Below are 21,035 nucleotides of genomic sequence, written 5' to 3'. Positions count from 1 at the left end.
AATATGTTCAAGAACTTGTTTTCTTTCTCCCTCTAAGCTCTTCCCCTTTCCTAACTTATGAAATGCAATAAGATACAGTTTTTTTTAAAAAAATGATTAACTTTGGAGTCAGGTGGCATTAGTTCAAATCCTAGTTTTATCACTTTTTATCTTTGTGTCCATGGGCAAAGGTCCTACTCTAAATTTCTTCAATTGCAAAATGAGCACTAGATGACACACAGAATTTCTTCCAGCTTTAGTTCTATGGTTTTATAATGTTGGTAATTGTATGGTAATGTAAATGTATGGTTTTGTTATGGTTTGTAATAATGTTTTCTTTCCTCCTGTCACTCCAATTCATTACTTCAAAAAAAAACACCTTGATTCCTCAATCTCTTATCCCCCATATTTAATTAGTTTCCATTTCTAATCCACCTTTCCTACTCTTCACTCCTATGACAACTTCATTAACTTAGACTTACCTGCCCTAGAATATTGCAGTAATCTTCTTGCTTATTTTCCTCCTTCCAGTTTCTTGTTTTCCCAGTCCAACCTCCATATCATTGCCAAATTGACATTCCTAAAGCACAGATTTGACCATGTATGTTATTTTTCTACTCAGGCATTTTCAATACCTCTCTATTGCTTTTAGGATAAATGCAAACTTCTCCTTTTTGATGCTTCACAATTTGGCTCTAGGATTACTCTCATTCAAACACTAAGCACCTAAGTAATGGCACAGTAGATAAAGAGTTGGGTCCAGAGTAGGAAAAATTTGAATTCAAATTAGTTTCAGCTATGTCTTAGTTGTACGCAAGACATTTATCTCTCTCTGCCTCAGTTTCTTCAGCTGTAGAAAGAAATTTGTGGCACACAGTAGTCACTTAATAAGTGCTTGTTCCTAACCTTCATTTCAACTCCAGCCTTCTTGTTTTCTGTATATGACATTCCACAGATTTCAGTTCTTAATTCCTGCCTCAAATCCCTAGTTTTCAATTCAAGTGTTCAAGTGCTATGTCCTATTGGAAGAAGGCCTCTTCTGCTCCCCTTAGTTGTTAGTGCCTTTTCCCCAGACCTCTTTGCACAAACTTTGTATTTACCTTTCTGTATTCATGTTGCACCCTCTTTTTCCACTAGAATATAAGCTCTTTAAACCAATGACATCTTTGTAGTTCTAGCACCTAGTTTAATTCCTGACATATACTGAGCATTTAATGGAAATTTATTGAATAAATGAGTGAATTCATGAGATGCTGTCTAATTCACTACTCTGCCACACACTATAGTGCCGTTTCTACAAAAGCTAGGTAGACTAGGAAATACTAGCCCTTAAAGGCTGGCTAAAATATCTGCTTCTTCCTTATTAGCCACTGTAGCAATTTTGCTGACATCCCCTTCTCCTCATCTCAATCTAATTCCATTGTTAACCAAGTATGAATAGCATCCCTAAAACTCAACTCTGAGGATAACCCAAACTTCTCAGCTCTCAAGCCCAGTGATAACATGATTAATTTCCTCTTGAGAATCATTTTCCCACTATAACCTTGGGAAACACCTATGATCTATTTGAATATTCTTGGTGAAAGCAGCTTATTAGTTCAGGACATGTGGGAGGGGGGGCTCATTGTGGTTACAAAATCTTATATGCTATTCCTTTAATCTTTGAGATTCATATTTCTTTTATTTATAAGATGAACATCCCTTTACCTGGCTACCACTCCCTAGTCTCTTTTCTATTCTGTCCAGTCCTAGGCCTTCTCAGTTCCTGTCTTATTCTACTTTCCTTTTCTACTGAGCACTCTGAAACCCTTCTCTTATTAACTTACATCTTCACCCTAAATCTCAGCCATCTTCAGTGTTCATTCATTGAAGCTTAGCCTTATCCTGGCAACACCACATCTCTGGGTATCCTCCCCAATGTTTTTTTTTTTTTCCCCACATTCCCTGATATACAAGACCAGAGGCAAAATTCTTGTTCCGTAAGGCCTCTCACTCTCTCTCTTAGCAATCACCTCTCTCCTTTAAAGTGTTCTCTGTCCTATCCAAATCCTTATTGCTAGCATCTTTCAGACCTCCAAGTCATTGTCCCTACTCTCCAATAAGTAAAGCATTTAGATAATGTTCTTCTCCATCCTACCCGCAAACTTCCTGGAAAATACATGATATAGAATTTTCCTTTCAATTTTATCTTACCTTTCATCTGATAATAATCTATATTGAAAGTGCATGTAGTTCAACTACATTTTTTAGAAAGTACAAAGTTGATTAGTAAGTAGAGTAATTTTGGACTCAGGATCAGGGGCAAATTCTTGAAACTCCCAATTTCTATGAAAATTCAGCTCAGTTTTCCCATTGATAGTTTCCTCTCTGCTTTGCAATCACATTTTTACATATTTTGTATTTATTTACCCATCTATAGATGTGTTAAATTCTCTAGAACAAGATAAGCTTCTTGAAGGTTTTCACATTTGTATCTTCAGGGACTAGCATGATACCTAGCATAGAAAGGTGAGTGATGATTGCTTGATTATGTTAATTATCATCTGTCTTTATATAGACAGTTGCAAACTTAAGGATGGAATTATATCAATTACAAAATCTACTCCTACTCAAAATCAAAGTGCTGTGACCAGCAAAGGTTTTAGCAACAATTAGAAGAAAATTCTACCTTCTGCCAGAGGTCTTTCCCAATCTTACACACAGCACTTACTGGTGCCTTCCTTCTGAGCCTTCCATATACATTGCATTATCCTGCATGTTCTTACTTATTTGTACATTGTCTCACCTATTAAAATCTAAGTTCCTCGAAGGAAGGAACCTTGTTTTTGTCTTTCTTTGCATACTGAGGCACAGAGTAAGCACTTAATTGATCATTGACTAATAACAGACTCCACAGCTTTTAGTGAAGTTTCTTGGTATACTAATGTTTATAATGGATTAATTCTTGTCTAATTATTTCCCATCTATCACAGTCACTAAGGAGTACCGGCACACATTCACAGAAATATCATATCTTCAATTTATCCTGTCCTTTTAATATAATCGCACAGCTCCTCAAAATAAAAATATTCTCTGGCTTTTCTTCCTTCTCTCCTATTTTTAGTATGAGATAGTATTTAACAAGAGAAGAAAACAAACATTTATTAGGTAAGCTCTATGTGCCAATGACTGTCCTAAGTGATTTGCAAATATTATCTCATTTGATCTTCATAACCATCCTGGGAAATAAGTGCTATTATTATTCCCATTTTACAATTGAAGAGACTGAGGCAAACAGGTTAAGTGACATGCTTAGGATTACACAGCTGGGATATATCTGAAGATAGAATGAACTCATCTTCCAATATTCAGAACTAACACTATTTATTCTTGATCCTTTGTACATTAATTACATGGGGGAAATAAAATAATATGAGACTAGATATAACTATGATGCCTGGAAACTGAACAGAGAGCATGTCTTTATAAGTTTTTTTCAATTAAAGAGAAAATTTTATTTTTACAATCTGTGAGGTCCTTCACTGAATTTAATCTCTTCTAAATGATGCAGTCAAATTCCCAGGGAATCTAAATTGTTAATGTAGAGAGACCAGTGGTGTTAGAGAATACTGAAACCAGAGCAGAATTCAGGAGAGTTGTTAAATGTTCACAAGAAAAGTATGAATATTCTTCCTATCAGCTTCACTCAATTTTGTTTGCAATCAAAGACAATCTTGGGAGTGAAGCTCACAGACTTTACACAGCTGCAATAGGTTTTAATTGGAGAGAGGGATTGGAGACCTTAAAATGGGTTTTAGAGAGACAGGTTCTATAATCAGGAATTAAATTGGTATAAAATGGAATTTTAAAACTCCAGATCAGATAGTTGCCTAGGCACATGGCCTTCAAAAATGAGCAATTAAAAGATTAGATAATCTTAGCCTGAGAAAGTATGCAAGATTTTTGTTAGCTTTCTCCATGTGTGATGGCTCCTGAATATGACAGACTGACCTTGTGAGGAAGAAGTTTTCAAAGCAATAATTCTCAATAGACAAGAACAGAAGATGATAGTAGACAGTGATTCATCAGTAACAAATCAGCAGAAATACCCAACAGAAACAACATGACAGAACAAAGATGGTGTGCTGTCCAATCGTCAATGGAAATCCCATTCAAATGAAAGTGAATGAGAAGTAGAAAATCGCAAGATGACATCACCAGAAGATACTGAGAGTTCTGCAGTATCTTAGATAAGAACTGTTTGGGCCATTTGTTCCATGCCCTCATAGGCGATACATGTTCTATGGTTACACACAAATATTTGATCATGGACTTTTCCCCATTAGTAGTATAATAATGGTTAACCAATTTATTCATGGAGGAACTTTTTCTTGATGCAGTTTGATTAAATATCTTTTGATAAATATCTTTGAACCAATGTGGTCTCTGACAGGCTGACAAAATTAATCACAGCAGTAGTGACTATTGAACTATGGTTTTGAGCTGTTTCTAATCCATTCCCCCTTTGCTAAACAAAATCAATCAAATAACAAGAAGTTTTATAATAATAACTTGCATTTACATAGCTGTTCAAGGTTTGCAAAGCACTTTACATATGGGATCTCATTTGTTCCTCACAATATCCCATTTTATAAATAAACCTAGGCCCAGAGAGCCTAATATACTTGCCCAATTTCATATAGCTATTAAGCATTTGAGGTAGGATTTGAACCAGGTCTTTTTCACACCAAGTCCCTAACTCTATCCACTGAGCCACCTAAGCTACCTGAAACAGAAGAGGAAGTAGGTGATTAGAAACCAGAAATATCCAGAACTTATGTAGTTCATCTTGGCCTTACCTAACTCCCTATCCAGATATATTATTCTATATACTGGAGAGGAAAAAATTGACCTTTGCTGAGACAATTGGGGTTAAGTGACTTGCCCAGGGTCACACAGCTAGAATGTGTTAAGATCTGAGACCACATTTGAACTCAGATCCTTCTGACTTCAGGGCTGGTGCTCTATCCACTGTGCCATCTAGCTGCCCCATTGCTGAACATCTTGATCAGCACTATTAGTCTGAAATAATATGAAGCCACAGAAATTCATAATGTATTCAATTAGCAGCATGTTCCCCTGTCTTAATCTACTTTTAAATGTTCTTAAGAATTACTACTAATTCAGAATCACACAATGTCAAATTTGGAGAGGTCCTAAGAAGGTTTTTCCTTATATCAAGAACAAATTTGTTCTTGGCAACTTACATGGAATGTTACTACTTCTATTTATTCAATCCACTTCAAGAACAAATCTAATGCCTTTTCCAAGTAACAATCCTTCAAAGCCTTTAAGACAGATATCATGTCCTACTGAAGTCTTTTCTTCTCCGGGTTAAATATCCCAAGTTCCTTAGCCTAATATTCACACCGTGGAGTGCATCATTATAATTGTCCTCCTCAATACTCTCTCAAGTTATCAAAGTGCTTTTTAGAACCTGTGCCTAGGAGCAAATATAACACTCGAGATTTAGCCAGAGATGTACTTTCTTGGTGTAAATTCCATTAGTTTTAGCTTTTCATGTCACACTAGTAATTCATTTTAAGCTTACAATCCATTAAAATCCTTAGATTTATTTTTCTGAAGAACCACTATCTAGACATGCATGCCAAACCTTGTACTATCAAAGTTGATTTTTTGGAAAACCAATTTCTCTAGGTATATATAATTAAATTTCATCTTATCAGATCAAATATTTATGAAATAATATTTCTAAAATGTATAAAACAAGTATGATAAATATATAAATATGTTTAGAATTGCACATGTTTAACTTATATTGGATTATTATTATTATTATTATTGGGAGGGAGAAAAATTTGGAACACAATGTTTTCCAAGGGTGAATGTTGAAAACTATCTTTGCCTGTATTTTGAAAATAAAAACCTATTATCAAAATTTAAAAACAAAAAAGCTTAGCACAGTGCATGGCATATAGTAGGTACTTAATAAGCACTTGTCTCCTTTGCTCTTCCCTTTCTTTTTTCTTTATATTACTAATCCCAAAATTCTAACCTCTTGAGATCTAGGGGCAAATTATTTGAGGGATCCTTACTCTGTCATTCAATTCAATACAACATGCATGTCTAATACTTACTATGAATAAGATGCTCTGTTATGCTGTGAATATACAAAGACAGAAAGTACCTATTTTCATGGAACTTTAACATTTTATTGAAGGGAAGATGTACATAAAAAATAAGTGGATATGAAATAATGTCACTAATGATTCCCCAACAGCAGTATAAATACTTATTCCTATCAGTGATGGGGAATTTAGTTCCTTCTGCACATATTTTTTTTTCTTTTTCCTACAGAAACTACACATTGAGGTGGAACTGACAGTAACAAAAATGCCTGAGAAGTTACATAGATGTAACTATGTAACAGAAAAAGTAATTGGATTTAGCAATTAAGTGATTATTGTTACATTATATAAAAGAATGGTAACATTGTATAAAAGTTTCAATCTGTGGATAGAATAGGAAACCATGTCAATAGAGGTTAAGGAGTGAGAAAAAAAGAAATAAAAGCATTTAGTATGGATAGACAATAAAGGATTTGGACTTTAACAGCTGGTTGTTCTTGTGGTGATTATTGAACTGAAACAAAGGCTGCTCCCAGAGACCTCCAGGAAAACCAAAGCAAAGAGAACATTACAAAACATGACCAACTCCTTTATTAAGAGGGAGGAGGTGAGGGTCAATATACAGGACTTGAGGAATGAAATGTTTGGAATAGCAGCCATGAAGAATGTGACAGTAAAGCACTGAATAATTTTTTTTTTTAAATGCTATTCAAGAGTGAGAGCCCAATGAGATTAAATAACATATATTTGCACTGGACTGGACTTGGTCTCCACAGTTATACAACTTTTTTCTACCAATACATATAGGAGAAAGCAAATGGTAATTTTATAGGTTGTAACAATATAAGAATGAGGGGGCAAAGTATTCAAAGATAGAAAGGGAATGTATAGTTAAGGCTCTACCTGAGAAGGAAGAAATGTGAAACCAGGTAACTGAATGTGAAAATAGGTAGGAGTAAAGACACTGTAAGTCACAATGAAGATGTAAAATGATGTAACACTCCTTCCAAGGCTACTTCTCCGATTGTCACTCAAATTGGTGAGTCAGATTTCCCAAAATATCCAACTATATCCCTTATTAGATTTCTAGTGGTACCCCTGAATGGATAACTTTTCTAGTACCTTTTGTTTATGAGCCCCTTAATTATGTCTAACTCATAGATTAGACATAATTAGTTTTTAGAAAGCACATTTGTTAAGCAGGTATAGTAAAAAGAGTTGTTACAATACCCACCAACTGGAGATATACTTCCTTTTCACACACAAGTTTGCTGGGCTCAAATTTGCAGGAAGACATACCTCTAGGGAACCATCAAAAGGGTAACGGCTTCTGAGAGTCATTTTCACCTTTCTTGAAGTTCTCTTTAATAGTCGCTCTCTATTCTGTTTCAAGAACTGTGCTTTGTAAAATTCCTAGCCTTTCATAGTTCTCTATGTCCCAAAAGGTCATACTACATAAAGCTGCCATCTTTGTATCTTATTTTTCTCTCAATTTCCAACACAGATGTTACCAGGAGTCACAGTCCATGCTAGGGATACTGCTACCTACCAATAGTTCTTATAAGTTTTTATATAATAATTATGTCATAATATAAATAATAATTATTATAAGTTTTTATAACCCCTTGAAGATTATCACCTTCAGAAAAATAAGGAGAGGAGAGAAAAAAAGCTGTTTCTTTTCCCTCAGCATTTCCACAAAAGAAGTCTTACACTTTTGAGTCTTTCACTGCTATGTCTCCAAACTATCTTTCTGTGTTTTGTGGTTGATAATGCAAATCACTGGCTGATTCTTTCACTATCTATCCTTATTTGGGGGGTGGGGGAAGGGAGGGAGTGAGGAGCACTCTATTCTTTTCAAATTGATTGAGAACTTGGTCATATCTAGTTTATACTTTTGATTGGTTTGATCTAGCTGCCAGATGTTCCCTGATTAATGGTGCTAGTGTGGAAACTCAATCTTATGAAAAGTTAGAAGGAGTGAGGTAAAGGAACAAATGGAAAGGTAGAGATTATTATGATCAGGCAAAAGAATTTCAGAAATCTGGAACCAAGAGTATTGAATTTAAAGTCAGAGATATTGGATTCAAATTCTAGTTCTATTTGCTACCTGTGTGACCTTGAAATAAAAGTTCCTATGCTCAAAAAGTTATCAAACTGTGCATACTGTTTGATCCAGCAGTGTTACTACTGGGCTTATATCCCAAAGAGATCTTAAAGAAAGGAAAGGAACCCACATATGCAAAAATGTTTGTGGCAGCCCTTTTTGTGGTAACTAGAAAATGGAAACTGAATGGATGTCCATCAATTGAAGAATGGCTGAATAAATTATGGTATATGAATGTTATGGAATATTATTGTTCTGTAAGAAATGACCAGCAGGATGCTTTCAGAGAAGCTTGGAGAGACTTATATGAACTGATGCTAAGTGAAACAAGTGGAACCAGGAGGTCATTATACACAGCAACAACAAGACTATAAGATGATCAATTCTGATGGACGTGACTCTTCAACAATGAATTCATTCAGACCAGTTCCAAAAAGCTATGAACCACCAAAGACTAAGAGAGGTTGCTGAATAGTGCTTGCAAAGGGATATTCTAGAAGTAGTGATGAAGAACAGAGACCATGCATATTCATCATCCTACCCCAATGTATGATAGAGCAAAAAACAGTAGGAACCAGTATTAGTGAGGGTGCCTATAAATTTATATGCACATATATATGTACATATGTGTACATATACCCATACATAAATATCTACATGTGTGTAAGTGCATAGTAAAGTGAAAAATCAGAATGTCATTTTCAGGGAGAGGGGACATTAGTAACAAGAGAGTTATTGGTTCTAGAGGATACAATGGAATGAGAATAGAAGATATGGACTATAGAACTGTTGGATCACAGTTGAAAGGGATGAGAATAAGGAAGAAATAAGGAACAGAAGGATTTTTGAAGGGTTAAGGAGAGTAGTATCTAAGCATTTGGCCATCACAGTGTAGGAGGTAATAACCAAATGATCAGAGTCTTTACCCTTCAGAGTATTGTGGAGCATGAAGTCTCTGATTAAGTAGTGACTTCCTTACAAGGCTACCAATATTTCTGTCCCAACAATTAATGACTCATGATTGATGAGAATCAGATCTGAAATAAAAAAATTACGTCATTTAGAAAATTATTTATTATATTCTGAACTTAAAAAGTAAAATAAGTATTACTAAACAATAGAATGGGGGAAAGATGATTGTATATGAAATTACAGATCTATTATGTACAAGTTGCTTTCCTTTCAAATAGATAATAAAGTTATCATGTATTCCTCTTTCTTATTTCCCCCCTCCTCCAGAGATGGCTACAATTCGACACAAATATATATGTATGTATTAAAAAACATTTTATATATACTTCTTTTTATCTGATCTTTCTCTGCATACAGATAGCATCTTTCTTCATAGGTCCTTTATAGTTTGTTTGGGTATTTATAATAATCAAAATAATAATTTCCCAAAGTTATTTTTAAAACAATATTGTTGTTACTGTACACATCATTCTTTGCCTCCATCTTCTAAAGGATTAAAAAAAAGATCAATAATCACTTGTCTTTTATCAATACAAGAAGAGCTGCCCCTCTTCATTGGCCAGTTTGAATTACCAAATTCTCACAATGAGAAATGCCATTCAAAATTGATTATCTACAAAAATGGAGGGCTACTTAAAGATCGATTCATGATGTTAAAAAAAAAAAAAACCCTGAATAATAGATGAAGATTCTTATAGAATAAGGGAAGCAGCACTGATGAGTTGCTGCTGGAAGGATCATTATAAGATCATTCTTCTTTAATTAATTAATTAATTTAAAATAAACTTTTATTTTTTCTGATTATACATGTATATTAATTTTTAAAATACATAATTCTTTATGAATCATGTTGGGAGAGAAAAATCAGAACAAAAGGGAAAACCACAAGAGAAAAATAAAACAGAAAAAAAGTGAACATAGCATGTGTTGATTTATATTCAATCTTTATAATTCTCTTTTTGAATGCAGGTGGCATTTTCTATCATAGTTTATTGGGATTGCCCTGGATCACTGAACTGCTGAGAAGAATCAAGTCTTTCGTAATTGATTATTGCACAATCTTGCCATTATTATGTACAATGTATTCCTGGTTCTGCTTGTTTCACTCAGCATGAGTTCGTGTAAATTTTTCCAGGCCTTTCTAAAATCAGCTTGTTCATCATTTTTTTAATAGAACAATAATATTCCATTGCTTTCATATATCATAACTTATTCAGCCATTCCCTAATTGATGGGCATCTACTCACTTTCTAATTCTTTGTCACCACAAAAAGAGCTGTTACAAACATTTTTGCACATGTGGGTCTTTTCCCCTCATTTATAATTTCCTTGGGGTACAAATCCAATAGTGACACTGTTGGGTCAAAGGGTATGCACAGTTTTATATAGCCCTTGGGCATAGTTCCAAATTGCTCTCCAGAATGGTTGGATCATTTCCCAACGTCACCAACAATGCATTAGTGTACCAGTTTTCCCACATCCTTTCCAACATTTATCATTATCTTTTCCTTTCATCTTAGCCAATCTGAAAAATATGAAGTGGCACCTCAGAGTTGTTTTAATATACATTTCTCTAATAAATAGTGATTCAGAGCATTTTAATATGATTATGGGAGGCTTTAATTTCATCATTTGAAAATGTTCATATCGTTTGATCATTTGTCAATTGAGCAATTGTAAAGGTCATTCTTGATGTGACATTACAAGGACAATTCTTGTAACTTTCCCCAACCTATAAGACTTTTTCAGAAAGTAAGTAGAAAAGGGGAGAGAAAGCATTATCAACACTTATGTACTTACTATAATTTGTGAGAAAGATTCTCATTGCTAGACTAAGTTTGAAATGTGAAGAATCAGATGTGTGACTCCTCAAGATTTATTATTCTCCTTTTAGTTATACACTGATTTCTCACTTCTAAACAATGCAATGACTTAGGTTAAAAAAAAAATAGACAAGGAAATATCAACAAACCTCATAAGATGATTTCCTGATGACTTTAACTTTCCTTAATGACTTAACAGTAAGGTCCGCACATTAAAATACTGTGGGATACGGGAAAGCAAACTCCAATTCTATAATAACAAACAACTGCAGAATCATTTGACTCTCACCTACTGTGTATTTTCCTATTCTCTAATACATTCTGTTATGATTCCTGAAAATTGATCCTTTATTCACTCAAATCTTTGCAATCTGGCTTCTCTACCACTCTATTGAAATTCTTTTGAAAGTCACCATTGTCCTACTAAACCTGAAAGCATTTTCCCAGTCCTCATTCCTTTTTACCTCTTTATAACAGATAACTCTGCTAACTACTCCTTTCTTTTGATTATTCTCTCTTCTTTTGGCTTCTGCTTCCATAGTTCTCCTCTTAAGTGTCTTACCACATCTCTTTTTTCCTTTGTTGAATCTCTGTCTTCTCCCCTTATTCCTTAAGATAGGTGTTTTTAAAATTCTGTTTTTGGTTTTCTTTTCTCCTCTTATGTTTTCTTTCATGGCAATTCTCACATATATGCATCTATATCTCAATCAATAACTTTTCTATCAAGCTCCAGATCCTCATCTTCAAATTTCTGTTGACAGATTCTACTTAGATATATATACTACATGATCTCACATTCAACAATACATCCTAAAACAAACATATCTTTCCTCCCAACATGCTCTTCCATCTATGATACTTTCTGTGTTCCTATCACCATTTTCCCAAGTTTAAAAATAAAATAAAACTATATTTGTCTTTGATTCTGTTTTCTCTTCCACCTTTTAGGACCACATATTACAACATGTTGTAATAAAATCCCTATTCATCACAATATAGCCATAGCAAGCTCATCTGAACCTAGTCAGCTTATCTACTTTGCTATTTTCTTCCACATTATACCATGTTTCCTAAAGAAAATGAGCATGTTAACAAGTACCATAGATTCCACCTGTATAATATTTCTTGCATTCATCTATTCATCTCTGTTTGCACTACTACCACCCTACTAAAATCCTTATGTTCAGCCACCTGGACTATTACAATAGATTCAATTAAAGTCTTTTTGACTGGATTTTCTTTCTGCTCCAAACTATCCTTCACATTGCTGCCATATCTAACATTCTTATATATAAATCTAATTATGTTGTACATTTTCTAGAGGTGCAGTCATGTAGCAAGAGAAGGTTTTCTCCCTTGGGGAAGATTCCTGGACATTAGATAAAAAGACAACTATTTCTATAAAACATGGAACTTTGACAGATCAGAATCTTGGGCAAAGAAGGAAGCTTTTGGAAGATAATGACCTCCCTGATATAAACCTGGAAAATGGTTTGCACATTTTTATCAACCAAGCCCTCTGATTCCCACTCTGATGTTATTACCAATATATCCTGCTGGACCTCTTTTAACAGATGAGGAAACTGAGACTCAGGGAGATTAGATGATTTCCCCCAAATAGTAAAGAGCAGAGCTGGATTTTGAACCTCAGTTCTCTGATTTGGTAATCCATACTGCTATTCTATGGCAGTTTACTCCAATTTCATCCCAATACTTCTCCCTTCCATGTACTCTCTGCCTCAGCCACATAGAACTTTGTGCTCACCTCTCTTGTGCTTTTACTTCTTTATTCAAAATAATCTATATATTTTCCTGATATGCTCTCTACTATTCCCTCTACACTTATTGAATACTGATGTAAATATTGAATACTGATGTATCTTATTGATGTAAATTCAAATGTAGTGCCATCTCTTCCAGGGGTCCTTCCTTATCCTCTCAGTTTTGACACATTCAGTCCCCTCTTGTATCTTTTCCTATTTGCACCTCTCATACATTTATGTATTGTCTTTATAATAACTACTATATCTATTTATAATAATAAGAATGAGGATTGTATCTTATCTGAATCTTATCACAACCACTATTGTCCTTAAGATTCTGCATACAGTTGGTGATTAATAAATATTTGTTGCATTGACTGGCAAAGGATGTATACTTATGAAAAGCCTGGTAAGAAAAAAGAAAGGAAAAAAAAGAAAACCTCAATCTATTACAAAGAAAAAAAACTTAGCATGGCTTAGATTGCAATACTTTTCATGTCGATGATGTAAACCCTGTCAGCTGATCTGTGCTGCTGTGCCAACAGCAGGTTAAATACAGAGACAGTATACACACACACACACACACACACACACACACACACACACAGAGTCATACAAAGCCTGTGTTTCATCAAGGTTGAAAGAGTTCAAGAAGAGACTCCAGCACAAGCAGGTAAGATTTAATGGGGAAATATTTGTGCTTGGGTGGGGCAGAGAGGAAGAAAGGAGAGTAAGGATACATTTAAGTTTTATGATATGAAGGTTTTATAGAAATATATATATGTTTATATAATTTATTTTCCTATATATTTTGTATTGTTTCTTCTAGAAAGTAAGGTTTTGGGGGGTATTCCGGGAGTTGATCAATAATATCCTTTCCTTACTTAATTGGTTTCAAGATGCCTTCAAAACTATACCTCTTGGAGTTATTGCAGGGTTCAAATAAAATAATGTATATGAAAAAAGGGCTATGAAATGCTATGAAAAAAGTATATACATGTAAGGAATATTCTATTAAGATTGATTGACTTGACAGACCAATTACTATCTATAAATGCAAATGGACAGATGATCCTGGGATCCCTGAGCTGCATTGTATTTGTCACACCCAAATCTCATCTACATTCCCTAAATCTACTCAGGATTTGACTATTTTTTTACCTCTGGCAAAATTTAAAGGAGCTATTCTTCTGCAGCCACGGATCTTTTGTACTTGAGAAATTAATCTGGTTTAAATTCAGTTCTTAAAATTTACCTGTGTGGTAAAAACAGCTATTTCAGTCAGAAAGATTCTAGACAAGACTCTTCTTAAAGACTTATGGAAAAAATAAATCTGATGTTCAGTATTGGATTATACTTTTTAATGGTTATAGTTCTAATAACTGTTGGGCATTTGATTTAGTGGCATAAGGAAAACTTGAATGAATATGAAGACCAAAAAGCCATTATTATCACTTGTTCAATTTGCACTTTAGGAAAAGAAGCAGGTACAGATACCCAAACTACAGCACTAAGATGCCTCTGACTACTGAATCATGTCCCTTTTCCTTGGCAGGGTTGCTATGGTGACAAGCCCGCTGCTGCAAAGCCTCTCTCATGCCTGCACTTCTGCAGTAAAAGCTTCCACTGAACACATGTTACTTGCTAGGCACACACGCCCCATCGTCAAATAGAAAGGCATATTTAATTCTTTTTCTCAAAATGGAAATTAAGCCTGTGTACTTTACTATCGCAGTAGTCTTCTCAATTTTTCCTTCTTGGATTTTTTTACATTTTGGGGATTTATTATAATTAATCTCTGGGGAAATTTCAGATTTCCTTTTGCTTTTTGTTTTAAAACTCTCCAAAGAATCAAAATACCTGTCAGTGTCTCTCTCATAGATTATTAAAATTGGAAGGGATCTTAGAGATCATCTAGTCTATTCTATTCTGTATCCTGACACCATTCTTCCCATTTCACAGATATATAATCTGAGAATATTTTGATGAAGTGGAAGGAACATTGTATTTAGGGTCTGATGACTTGGATTTGAATTCTGGATCTTCTCTTACTTTCTGTGTAACCCTGGTCAAGTTACTATAGATAGAAGACTTCTAAGTTCCTTCCCAAACCTAAATCTAAAATCCCTTTATTGTTGTTATTTTTTTTAAACTCCTGTTCCCTAGCACCTCTCAACTTCAGTTGCTGATTTTGCTATTCCTCAAGCATGTTTACGTCACTATGCTCACCAACTCCATCTTGGAATCTTCTCAATTTTATAGTAATTAGCTCCAGACTTGGGAGGGGCACTACTGCATACTAGATAGAGCCAGTCTTGGAAGGAAATAAGAATTTATTAAGGGCCTACTATGTAACAGTAACTGTGCTAAACACTTTACAAAAACTACTGTACATCATTTTATCCTCACAATAACCTTGGAAGATAGGAGCTATTATTATCCCCATTTTGCAGTGGAGGAACTTGACAGAAATTAAATGATTTGCCTGAAGTCATATAGTTGGTAAGGTTCTGAAGACTGATTTGAACTCAGATCTTCTTAACTCCAGAATGAACATGTTATTCACTGTGCCATTTAGCTTCTTCTTTAGAGTCAGGAAAATATGGCTTCTAGTCATGACTTTAAAGCAGTCTAGGAATTGTCTAGAACTAAAAGTTGAAGATGAGTTGTTAACTGTATTAGTGATAAAATCCTAGTTTAAAAAAATCTATTTTGGAAATACTGAATTGTATGATTCATGATGGGCCACCATTTTTCTTAGATAATTTTCTGAGAAACCATTGTTATATCAACCATGTATTATACCAATCACAAAAATCCTAGATCATCACTTAAATCATAGACTTAGGTTTCAAAATACTTTAGAGATTATCTCATCCAATACTCTCTTATTTTAGGGGAGTAATGAGGCCCCAAAGGTAACTTGCCCAAGATCACAGAGGTATATATATATATGTGTGTGTGTGTGTGTGTAACAGAACATTTAAATCTAGAGTGAAAAAGGTGAAGATCTGGCTTTGCAGACTAGCTTTCCAAGTATCTGTGGGATCTTGTATATGTCTCTATTTCTCAGGGCCTTTTCCTACTCCATAAAATAATGGAATTAGACTAGAAAATCTCTAAATCCTCTCCAGCTCTAAATCCATGATGCTATGGTCAAAATCCATTCTACTTCTCCTTAACTATGTTGTAGCAAGAAACTGTAGAGACACATTGCTGAGAGTTAGTGGGAAAGAGATTAGACAGGACAATTCTTTTAAATGTTTTATTTTTTCCCCTCTTCTCCCTTTTCCCTATCTGTTTCTCCCCTGATAAATCTAATGTCCTAGTTGGGTCCTTAATTGAAACTGAGGAAAAAACATAATTACTCTTGGGAAACAAAGACTATCATGCTTCCTTGGACACTAGGAAATTGACAATTAGATAACATATCTATTCACCATCTATCACTCACAAAAGTCACCTGAAACTCCCAAAAGGTACACCAAACAACTATAACCAACCTCATCCATAATAATATTAATAATAAAAATAATATTTTTGGAGTTTGGTCTAAGAGTGAACATTTGACACCTTTCTACTGCATATCTTCATTCACAACTCTCCCCTCCCCCATCCCACTATCATTTCTAGAAAAGAATTCATTATTAACAAAATTCAACTACAACCAAACTATTAAATGTTCCACAGGATTTCATTCAGTATTTTATATCTCCCTTGTTCTTTAGCTGACCTCAAAACACTGGCTTGGAAAAGGAAACGTCTGACTTATTTAACCTTACTTCTACTTTACCTACCTTTTAAAAATAATGTTTAAACTAAAATGCCTGGAGTATAGTTTGACAGTTTATACTATGGAGAAGACAAGCCTGGGCCTTGTCCCTGGTGATATGGACTAGACAGTTCTAGGGATGAGTGAGAAAAACCACCTAATCTACCCTTTAATCTAGCCTGTTTTCTCATCCCAAGAAACTACTAGCACTTTTCCAGAGACAATTATCAAGGAACTAGGAATCTCTTGGTTCAATAAAGATTTGTGAAGATAAGGGTATTGAGCTGCTGTCAAGCCTGCAGCACAAATTTGGGTAGGAACAGTCTTTGTACTGAGAGAAATATTCCTTCCCCTCTTCTTGGATGAAGAGATCATCCAAAGTGAATAAACAGTAAAAGCAGGGAGTAGGGAAGTAAGAAAAAAGGAAGCAGAGGAGAGAGAAGAGATTGAGAAGATAGAAAAGGAAAGGAAGGAGAAAGGGGAAGGAGCAGAGGAGAGAAGGACAGTGGGGAGGAAAAGACAATCGAGCGTTTTAGTCTCTCGCTTTCTACAAATAAACAAGGAATGTTAGCGCAGCATTTTATCTGCCCCTCCTACTCTCACCCATCTTTCTGCCTCTCCCCCAAAAACAGAAGTACTGAGATACGGGAGCTAGTGAGAATAACACCTTTTCTTAAGAGCTATCTCTCCATCACAACTCTCATTTCAACTTCCGCTTCGACCCCAAGAGGGAGAAAGGCAATCCTAGTAGCCAAATCCCCCAATCTGGCAGCGGCTCTGGGCAGAGGAGCGAGAAAGTTCCCTTGCCCTCTAAGCGGCTTTCCGGAGCACTGCCGAGCTCCCAGCCAGGTCGGGAAGAGGTTCCATGCTGCCCTGGGAGCTGCTGGGTGCTGGGTCCCTAGGCAGCCCGCGGTGACTGTAGCTGCAGCTGCTGCTCGGGAGGAGCCGCGGTACCTCGGGTGGGTGATGGTGGCGGCCTCGGCAGTGGCAGTGGCGGCACCACGTGTCCGAGCCGGGGCGGGTTGACGGGGGTGGGAGCGAGCTGGGCTCACAGTCACTAGCTAAGTGAGCCAGAAGCGCGGCGGGCATCCGCCACCGAATCCTCTCTGCCGCAGCTGCTGTATTCCGCGCCCCTTGCCCGGCTCATCGTGGAGTCTTCTCTTTTCTGATGTCCTCAGGTGTCTTCTTCTTGGCGGCAGAGATATAAGGAGCCAGGCCGGGCAGTGGCAGTGGCGCGATGGGGCCCCTCCGGGAGACTAAGGTAGGAGACATCCGAGAGAGGCAGGCTCTTGGCTGCGGGGAGCGGGCGCAGAGCCAGGGGCCACCTGGCAGGGCAGATGGGCGGGGGCCCAGGTGAGGCTCTGCAGAGTAAGGGGCGGGGTTTGGGGAAGGGGCGGATAGGGAAGGTTAAAGACAGTGACGAGCTATCAGAAATGAGAGAGTAGAATTAAGGTGAAATGAAGAAAATGATTTTTCAGGTGATGAAATTTAAGAAAGTGAGGCCAGGTAGGATGGAAAAAGATTTGGGGTTTGACATCAGAAAAGTCTCATGGCATTGAGGAAGATGTACTGATGGCCCCAAAACAGGAATTTTAGAAGACGGTAGATGCTCATTGTAATGGTTTGTATGAATATTATAAGTGAATAAAAGAAATTGAGTAGATAAATTACTGGGGAATAAAGATTTAGAATATTACTGACATTTCACATTTGTTGAATGAACTAGGTATTCAACAGAATGCAAAAATACTATTTGCCAGGCTTGTTTGCAGCACTGATCCAGAGACTACAGAATCTCAGGAGTGGGTTCTTTGGCACAGTATGGGATGACATGCTTAGAAGGGATCAGGAGCTTATTGAAGCCTGGGACTTTCCTTTGAATTCCGACTTTGTATAAAGCTCCCAAGGCTGCCCCTTGTTTGTCTTGGCATTGACCTTACTAAGCCCATGTTGAAAATAAGCAGGAGGTCATATTGTGAAATGCTGTTGATTTCCTAATCAGATTTCTTTTCCCTTTCAGTGGAATGGTTGAAAGAAATCAGCGAGTTTTCCCTTAAAAAAAATCATTATAGGACTCTAGCGCCAGAAATGGTAGCAGGAATTTTGTACAAATGAGACTTCAGAAATATGGAACACATGAAAATGGGCTGCCTCTTAAGTAATTGTGGGAAAATCCAGCTGTGCCTAGGCAGCCCTAAATGGGGACAGTGCTCCCAAATGTCCCAGACTAGTTATGGTCCTGTTTAGGGTATTTGTGAAGAAACTCAGATTTTATAATTAATGTTTTTTTTTTAATTCTGTGGTTATCTATTTGATTCTGTAAAGAAAGCAGAAAAGAAATTCACTTCTCATGAGCATAATATGAAGAAAATAATCCTAAAACCCCGATATAAAAGCTAGAGTAATCTCTCAGGGTATTGGATTTTTGTTTTGTTTTGTTTTTGTCTTGGCCCAAAGCCTTGAATACTAGGATATTAATGAATAATTGAAAGGCTAGTCAGAAGAAGGGGGATTTGAAAGATAATGTTGCATTATAGATCAAGTAAGAGAAGCAAGTGTGTGTAGGGGGTGGAGTGCAGTTCAGGGAAAATATGTGGAGAGAAAATTGAGAAGGGAGAAAACAGATGACACAATTAAAGCAAGGCAAACAAAATAAAAGGAAACTGAAATGATAAATCAGTGTAAAGAATCTAGGAAGTGGGAAAATCATGAATTTTCATATAATATGCCAGAATGGGAAGAGTAGGAGGGCATAAAATAGAATGGCCTTCTTCACAGGATGTAACAATGGAATCACTGCACAAGAATAATTGATAGGAATAGTTATTACTAAATAGAAGTTGATGCTTTTCTTAACTAACTAATATAAGGAATAATCACATTCAGATAATTCCTTATTCAGAAGTACCCCTTCTCAAAAGGAACAGGAGCTCTGTGGCAGGGAGAACTGTCTTCTTTTTGTTTTCATTTTCATGTCCAATTTTGAGAAGGTGCACAGAGTGCAGCATCATGAGAAGGAGATTTCTCGAAGCCGAATTCCCCGTTTGATTCTTCGGCCTCACCTGCCCCAGCAACAGCAGAAAATATCTCCAGCATCTGAATCTCCCTTCTCTGAGGAGGAGAGCAGAGAATTCAATCCTAGCAGCTCTGGGCGTTCAGCAAGGACCATTAGCAGCAATAGCTTCTGCTCAGGTACGAAGTTGACTTTTATTCACATCCTACTAAAGCAAATAAATGGGCTTTGAATTGGTTTAAGATATCAACTCTTAAAAAAAACAAAAAACTAATTTTCCACTGAAATTCTGCTTTTGCTTTAATTTGAATTTCTGTCCATGACAACACACTTGGGAATTTTGGTATTCTATAAATACTAAATAATGCTTTGGAAGAGTTTTCTTGACTATGCCAAGGAATGATGTTAGTTAGAAATCCTTAGAACATTGTAAATATATAGGATAGAGACAAACCAAGTGGTAGGAGAGATTCAAAGGAGAGAAAATGCAAAATTGTATTCCATTTACAATAATATCTAGCATTCATTTAAATTTGCAAAATTGCTTTATAGAAATTCTCATATGATCCTTACAACAATACCATGAGGAGGTTCTATTAGTTAATGCCATCTTACTGTTCATAAAATAATAGTATCATAGATTTAGAGCTTGTATTAATTTTAGTAGTTATCTAATCTAATCCCCTTAATTTACAAATAAAGCAACTGAAGCTCTGAGAACTTTAGACTTGCCCAATGTTACAAAGTTAGTATAGAGCTGAGGCATAATGGGAGCCCAGTTCTTTCTAACTCCAAATTCAATATTCTGTCCTTTGTGACAACTTAAGTTTGTTTCTCCTGACCTTTTAGTGTGTTCCTTTTAAACTCTACCCTTATATTCATATAATAAAAATAAAAGAAGTTTGGATGGGAGAGTTTGCTGATACAGTATTCAGTTGATAACACAGAATTATCTGAAATTTGTCTTTGCTCTTCATAGGAACAACAAAAAAAATATGTGCTTTGTTTTCCTACTTATTTAAAACATGTTCATTGAATATCTTCAGATTCTCTGCCCCATTCTAAAAATATTTACTTTCTAAAGATTGTTTTTCTTACTTGAATATGTCTGAATTAAGATTAAAAGGAAAACTTGTTACTCAATTGACATGACAAACAAATTTCCTGGGGTCTGGGTAATATTTGCAGAATGTTAGTGTTTGTTTTAATTGAGTTTTGGTCCTCAGTTTTCTAACTGTATGTTAAAGAACTCTATAATCATCACTCCAAATTGGCAGAACAAGCCCTCTTTTTTATGACTGTTTATATGACTAAATCATTGGAGTGAAATTGTAAATTTATTCATGATGTGTACTCCAAATAAGTCAATTCCACTTAGACAAGCCTACCTTCAGCTTCAAAAGTCAGCTACATTTTCAAAATTGTTTTTAAAAAGGGCAAAATCATAATATGATGAATATTGTTCATGAATCACTCTA

The 21,035-nt window shown here is 35.8% G+C and overlaps 1 protein-coding gene across 4 annotated transcripts in view; it reads left to right on the top strand.

Moving 5' to 3' along the window:
* The window catches only part of SYBU (syntabulin), a 136,302-nt gene that overhangs the window by 29,556 nt on the left and 85,711 nt on the right, over positions 1 to 21,035 (top strand). Inside the window, exons 1-3 of one of the 4 annotated variants that reach the window (XM_051970997.1) lie at positions 13,358 to 13,445; positions 17,723 to 17,805; positions 19,532 to 19,736. In XM_051970997.1, the coding sequence (XP_051826957.1) occupies positions 17,782 to 17,805; positions 19,532 to 19,736 (229 nt within the window). In that variant the 5' untranslated portion in view covers positions 13,358 to 13,445; positions 17,723 to 17,781. Of the gene's footprint in view, positions 1 to 13,357; positions 13,446 to 17,159; positions 17,394 to 17,681; positions 17,806 to 19,531; positions 19,737 to 21,035 lie in introns of those variants that run through there. The other 3 variants (XM_051970998.1, XM_051970999.1, XM_051971000.1) reach the window with 3 other exon arrangements.

This window comes from Antechinus flavipes, chromosome 1, assembly GCF_016432865.1.
Source record: "Antechinus flavipes isolate AdamAnt ecotype Samford, QLD, Australia chromosome 1, AdamAnt_v2, whole genome shotgun sequence".
Taxonomy (NCBI): Eukaryota; Metazoa; Chordata; class Mammalia; order Dasyuromorphia; family Dasyuridae; genus Antechinus; species Antechinus flavipes.
The sequence above is the reverse complement of the archived record's forward strand: the minus strand, read 5'-3'. Positions and strand labels throughout refer to the sequence as shown.